Here is a 6682-nt window from a genome sequence, read left to right as displayed (position 1 = left end):
ACAGAGGAGAAGATAGAATGAGGGCGAAGGCCAGGAGACCATCCTGCTTGGTTGCATGCATGAATATTTCTTGTAGATATAATGCCAGGAACAAGAAGACAAGGGGAAGCTATGAACCATTTTTCAACTTAGATATTGCTTGTAGGTCTGGATATCTAATATATCTGTATATGTATAGATTCTTCAAGCAAAGAGAATTTTATTTTTTTCTTAATAGGGATTAGTTGTGAGACTCTTCATATCAAACTTCAACAATCAGAATTGTGTATTTTATAAGTCTCCGTTCATAGATTGGTCGTACCCAGTGCACAAGGCTCCCGCTTTACGCAGGGTCTGGGAGAGGTGAATGTCGGCTAGCCTTACCCCCATTTATGGAGAGGCTGCTTCCAAGTCTCGAACCCGAGACCTACCGCTCATGGGCGAAGACACTTGCCATCGCACCAAGTGCGACCTCTTCTCCGTTCATAGATTATTTTTATAAAAATTCAATTCAGTTAATTCTTTTCTAACAGCAACTCATTTCTTCCATTCCAAACTTCCCCACCAGCCAGAGAAAAACAATAGTATACAGGAGGTAAAACAGCAACGGTTATTAAACAAAAAATGATTTTCCATTAGGGTTCAAAACAGAGGAACGCAAGAGGTAAAACAGGGAGTGTAAAAATCAATCACTCTGCTAAACGAAATGGTTATCCAACGGTCCCAAAGGATTACAGATGACATTCAAACTCAGGAATCGGATTGCTGGAAATTTAACAGAACCAAGATATTCTCTATTCTAATAAGATAACATCCATATCAAAAGGGGACAAAGTTCGAAATTTGAAATGACAAAGAAAAGTAAATGTATGTTTCTTCTTCTCCATTGAAAGATAGTTTTGTCTACCACCAACATTATGAGTTTTGAGTCCACCCCGAAAAAGGATGTAAAGAACAGAAATAACTTAGTTTAACTAAACAGATAGGACCTAGTCATTATCGCACGCTTATCAAGCAGAAAATTGTAGTTCTCCACTCTTCTCTACCTCGGGATGTTCCAGCTTACCTTCCTCAAAGAAGATAGTAGTAACCAAGTGCGAGAAACAACACAACTAACAAAGCAGCAGGAGCGGCCCATAGCCAATAGTTAGTACTCGACTTCTTCCTCTTCATGATGGCTTTTGGTAGTGCGTCTGAACCTCTTGCTCGACCTCTGTTCCTCAGACTGTTATCCTTTTGCACCTTCGCCTTTGCCGGGACAGGAACTTCAACCTTTTCAATTAACTTTTCTGGTTCTGCAACCTCGGCAACAGGTTCTATCGGTTCCTCAGGATTGTTCTCAGGTGCAGATGATTTCTTCTTTGACTTCTTTTCACGCTCCTGAAGCAAGTCAAATTGATAACTTCTGTCAGTTTCTAATTCCAACAAGATTAAATCGAGCAAACTACTACAAAAAAAAAAAAAAATAAATAGATAATTTCCTTCAGCTTCTTCTCGGCTTCCTTCTGAGCTCTAATAGCTGCTTTAGCTGCATCTTTCTCTGCCTTCTTCTTCTTCCTCTCCAAGGCCAGCTTATTTTTTTCAATCTCCTCTACTCTTTTCATCTCCTTCAACTTGGCAGGATCAATTTTATTTTCTTTTAGGGTTTCCTTTTCAGAAACAAATATTTCCTCGTCTGCCACGTCAATATCCTCTGAAGTAGATTTTGGAGCAGTTGCTTTATTTTTGGCTTCTTTCTGAACCTTCCGCACAGGCGAAGTATCTGATGGAGCAGATCTGGTATCTTCCTTAACTTGTTTTGCATTAGCTTTTGGTGCTGTCTCTACTACAGGTGCTTCCACAACCACCAACGGCTTCTCATCTGGGTTTCTTATACGTCCATCCCTACTCATGTTCCGACTGTCGAGAGATGGCAAAATTTTTTTCTCATAATCATCCCTAAAATCCTTGTTAGTGTTCCAGAGGGACATAAATTTCTCGACCTAAAGAAAAAATACCAATATTTAGAATGCAGTTTTTATACTTTATATGGAGGAGTTAACTTTTTATAAACAATGCAAAGTCATATAACAAACCTCTTCATGTGAAAGTGCTTCAAGTGCTTTAACATCGTTCTTCGCAGCAAGATTTCTCGCTTTGGTCATGACACCACGGCTATGGTAAAAGCCAGCATTCTGAAAATCAGAACAATGTATTAAAGGGGTGATAATATCACACATACAATACAACCATTACATGCACCCCTTCATGTCAGAAGGATAACTGTTAATCTTGTGGGCTCGTTACAATAATTAGACGACAGCAACCCCAATCACCCCCCACCCCCAAAAAAAAAAAAAAAAATATATATATATATATATATATAACACCTATTTGCACGATTTACAGCTTCGTATTGCAAAATGGTCCAAATGGTCCAAATAAGAGGCTACATACCAACCGAAATTACTCAACTCTAATAAAGCAAAAAAATTAGAACTGAACTAAATTTCACACACCTTGTTTCCAATATAATTCTTCAAAATGTGCCTTTTCATCTTTTTAAGATCACTCGATTTTTAAAAAGGAAAAGGACTGATGGAAAAGTGTTGCCGAAAGTTAATGAACAAAGAGAACACTTGTTATAAGAAACAATAAACAATGTCCAAATGAAAAAATAAACAGAAAGCTAAGGTAATTCTAGTTACAACTACTTATATATACTCAACCCTTCACCAAATATACTGGTTTCCCTGCTAAAAATATCATCTTTCAGCATAACAGACTGACAATGTTTGTTTAATTAAATTGCATCTCAAGAAAAGAGATACAGTTTCATCCTGATTGTTAAAAGTCAGATACAACAGCACCTACAGCTATTCTGAAAATAAATTTTTACAAATATGCCCACATATTTACTGTGAAAACACCAGGATCCCTGGCTTGCTAAATTGATGGAATTAAAATCACAGTCAACACTTTGAGATTTTGAGTACCCCAAATTAAATAATTGATACAGAAGCATAAAAAGAGGAGGGAGGGAAAAGGGGGAGGGGGGGGGGAAGAGATAGAGAGAGAGAAAGAGAGAGTAACTGAAAATGTTGTCAAAACAATTCAAGACTTACCGCCTGATCAATCTGTAACCTAAGTTGACGAATATTTTCGAATGCTTTATCCCTCTTCTCAGTTGCAATGTTCAGCTCTTCCTGCAATGATGCAATTGCCTTGTCAATCACCTTCACTGCATCATCAAGGTGCTTAATTTTGGACCTAACACCATCTTGCTCCTTTTTTACTTCCTTTAAGTCACCATCCATAAGCTACATTAACAAGATTTTGCAAATGATTAGTACACATTAGAAAATGATGCAAATCTGCAACACAAAATTTCAGGAATTCAATGAAGCATAAAAGACCCAAAGAGATACAAGTAAAAACAGAATCCCTTACTTTAACTTGGTCCTTGAGGGCCTCTTTAGGAAGCAGTTTAGCTAGCTCAGCCTCACGTGCAATAACTTGTCCCCTTGTGTTCTCAAGAGCTTTCATCTCTTTCAGTATTTTCTTTTCCTCGGACAATGGAATGCTCTCATGCTGTATATAATACTGCAACCCTTGGATCTGTTTCCAACAATATGTAATGAGTGAAAAAACCAATAGGTCATAGGAGTAGGAAAAGATAGGGGAAAAAATGATGAATTTGGAGATGCACAAAGTTTGGAAAAGAAACATACGCGACTGTTAAGCTCTTCCTCGGATGAACATAAACCACCATTGCGACTAGCAGTGTCTGCACTGCGCAGCTCTCCAAGAGCATGTCGCAGAGGCTGTAAATCCTTAAACTTCTCATCCACAATTGACCTAATTTGCCGGTTGTCATTCCTCAGAGCCTTAATCTTCTCAATCAATTCTGATCTTTCAATCTGCATAAATAAAAAGAGGAGCCAATAACATAGTCAAATCAGTCATTTTTCTAAAATCGAAAATAAACAGAAGTACATTGATCCACAAATTTCCAATTTGCATTCAGAAAGATACTAATTAGATCCTTTTAAAAAATAGATAAAGCAGAATTTTAATAGCACAACTTAAACAAGTACGACCCCCTTGAATGTATAAGATATTTTCACATGTAAAACTTTCATATACTTCTTTAAAATCAGAATGTAATTTTCTTTTTCTATCATCATATAATACAAACCAACTGGAAATAATATCTTGCACATACCGGTAGAACTGGTTTTGGGGGGAGGATGGGGGATGAGTTCCCACTAAGACACCAACTAACATAATTAATAACCTTGAAATAAACATGTGAGCTATACCCATCCCCTGCCCAAACCACATTGTCTCCAACAGGACGTCGCAGCCTAATTTCTCCAGTTGGCCACACAAAAGAGGGTCCATTCTAGTTATTGCAAAATAACAACTTAGGCTATCGTGGATGTCTATTAGCATCTATTCTATTGTCATATATCGTAAACAATTGCTACAACAAGGAATCAACAATCTAAACAAACAGATAAACAATTACGTTATGTTTACAGCAACGCTCAAACAAATGAGAATCACTAATAAGGTCAGAAGATTTGACTAACCCTTTTTGCTCTTAGTTCTTCAATGATGTCTTGACGGGCTTTATTCCTCTCATTCACCTCTTTAGAAGCATGATCAATCCTGGCTTTTATTTTTGGATCGTCAATTGTTCTGTGCCTCACAAAATAGAAATAATGGATCTGCTTGGGGGCAGGCCACTCATCAACTGCATCCTTTGGGAAGTTTGAAACCGAAACCTCATTCACTTCCTTTTTGTCTGATTCATCACCATGAGATCCAAACTGTATGGGCTCATTCCCGCCCGGACCTTGATCCAATTTTCCATTTTCCTTGGCAGAATTCCCTCCTTCGGTGACATCCCCCGCTGGTCCTTGAATCGGCTCAAATCCCACAACTTCAACACCCATGCTTTCAACCAAACAAGAGCCTTACAAAACTGAAATTCCTGATGTAGAAGGCAAATATCATGTTACATCATGAAAATAACGAAAGCAAATCCAAAACTAGATTCTTTTTACCAGGGTTCAAGTTAAATCACAGGGTTAACCAACACATTCTTCAAGAAATCACATTTGAGTCAATCATAGGAATACCTAACTGATCACAAAATAAAATCTGAAAAATTACAGATTTAAAAACACACCCTTCAATTCAAATCGTCAAAAGAAACAAATCTTAAAAAATTGGATCGAAACCCAGCTGAAATATGCAGTGCATGGCCATCTAAACGCTTCTCAGATCATTCAAACACCAAAAGAAGATAAACCCATATCATAAAATCAACGATACAAAATTATCCGACAACCAAAATCACAAGACGAATATAGCCATTAGACGTACACAATTAACGACTTGAAAGAAAAACGCATCGAATTACGGAATCAATTCATGCAAAAAAGATTGGGACTTTACATCGAACAAGCAACAAAATCCAATCAAATCAACCCAACATACACGATCCAAATACAATTCTTTGACAAGAATAATCGAGACCAATCGGATCGAACCCATTAACCAGAATTTACCCAGAAACAAAAAATTGAAAAAAAAAGGGGAGATTCTTACCAGGAACAGAAACAAACGGAAGCAGTAAAAGAGAGAGAAAGACAAGGAATATCCTTTTGGGAAAAGAAAAAGGGCCCCAAATCCAAGTATAGGAAAAACCCAGAAAACGGAAAAAATGGAAAATGGTCAAGATCTCCTCCAATTTCTCTCTCTTTCTAAATCCTATTTCCAAGAGAGAGAGAGAGAGGTGAAAAGGAGAATTACAAGGAGAAGGCGGTGTTTATTTGTAGAGGAACGTTTCTGGTGAGGTAACACCATTTGGGGTGTCTTTTGTTTTTACTTCTGCATCCAGTAATTGTTGGACTTAGGGGTGGCTTGCGATAGAGGCGTTTAAAAAAAAAAAAAAGCACCCATAACAAAAAACTGTGAGGATTTTAGGTGTTTGGTAAATTGAAAAAAAAAAGCTTATTTTGGAAGCTGCTATGAGAATAAGCTGAAATCAAATAAAAAAGCTGAAGCTGCTATTTGCAGTTTTGGAAAACTGGCTTTTTTTCAAAGCACACGGAGCTATAGTGCTCATTTAATGAAAAGACCCACTATCAGACTGTTTTTTTTTTTTTCCAAAAGCACTTTTACAAAAAGGTTTACCAAACACTCTGCTGATTTATTTCACAGCCGCTTATTCTCACAGCACAGCTGCTTATTCTCACAGCAGCTTTTTTTCAAAACACTGCAATATCAAACCAGCCCTTAATAGACAAGCGTTTTTCCTCTCCCACCCCCTTCAAATATAAATTCAATTGGGCCCCTATTTTTTCGGTTTCTCATTGGTAAGAAAAGTGAATACCAAGAGGAGGAGGATTCACTCCCCACTCCTTTTTTCTCATGATCCAGGAAATTATTTCTCAAAGTATGGACTCACTAAACTTCGGAAAGTCAACACTTTTTCATTTCTAAGCTCTCTTTCTTGCATACCAAAATTTGGCCTAAGGACGAGGAAGAATATCAAAAATTTTTTTTTTAATAGAGCCGGATTCATTGTACCCTTTTTTACGTAACTTTTACGTACATTTACGTAGAATTTATGCCATAATATACTTCAACGTCTATTTTATCTCTACTAATTATTAAAACACTCATTCTTAACGAAAATCGTATGAAATTA

The 6682-nt window shown here is 37.2% G+C and overlaps 1 protein-coding gene across 2 annotated transcripts; it reads right to left on the bottom strand.

Annotated features, from left to right (window-relative positions):
* Nucleotides 1-841: 841 nt before the first annotated feature.
* Nucleotides 842-5883, bottom strand: LOC139194118 (proton pump-interactor 1-like). Of its 2 annotated transcripts, XM_070818444.1 has the most exons (8): nt 5578-5883; nt 4554-4957; nt 3690-3878; nt 3409-3576; nt 3084-3278; nt 2055-2153; nt 1428-1961; nt 842-1335 (listed from the first exon to the last, which is right to left on the bottom strand). In XM_070818444.1, exons 2-8 carry the CDS (start codon nt 4917-4919, stop codon nt 1051-1053), a joined length of 1836 nt encoding a protein of 611 aa, XP_070674545.1. In that variant the 5' UTR covers nt 4920-4957; nt 5578-5883; the 3' UTR covers nt 842-1050. The 2 variants fall into 2 exon arrangements, with proteins under 2 accessions (XP_070674545.1, XP_070674544.1); XM_070818443.1 differs by lacking the exon at nt 5578-5883 and adding an exon at nt 5425-5526 and having other exon boundaries at nt 842-1961.
* Nucleotides 5884-6682: the final 799 nt, after the last annotated feature.

Source organism: Malus domestica, chromosome 03 (genome assembly GCF_042453785.1).
Source record: "Malus domestica chromosome 03, GDT2T_hap1".
Classification (NCBI taxonomy): Eukaryota; Viridiplantae; Streptophyta; class Magnoliopsida; order Rosales; family Rosaceae; genus Malus; species Malus domestica.
Note: the sequence above shows the minus strand (reverse complement) of the source record. Positions and strands in the feature narration are given on the sequence as shown.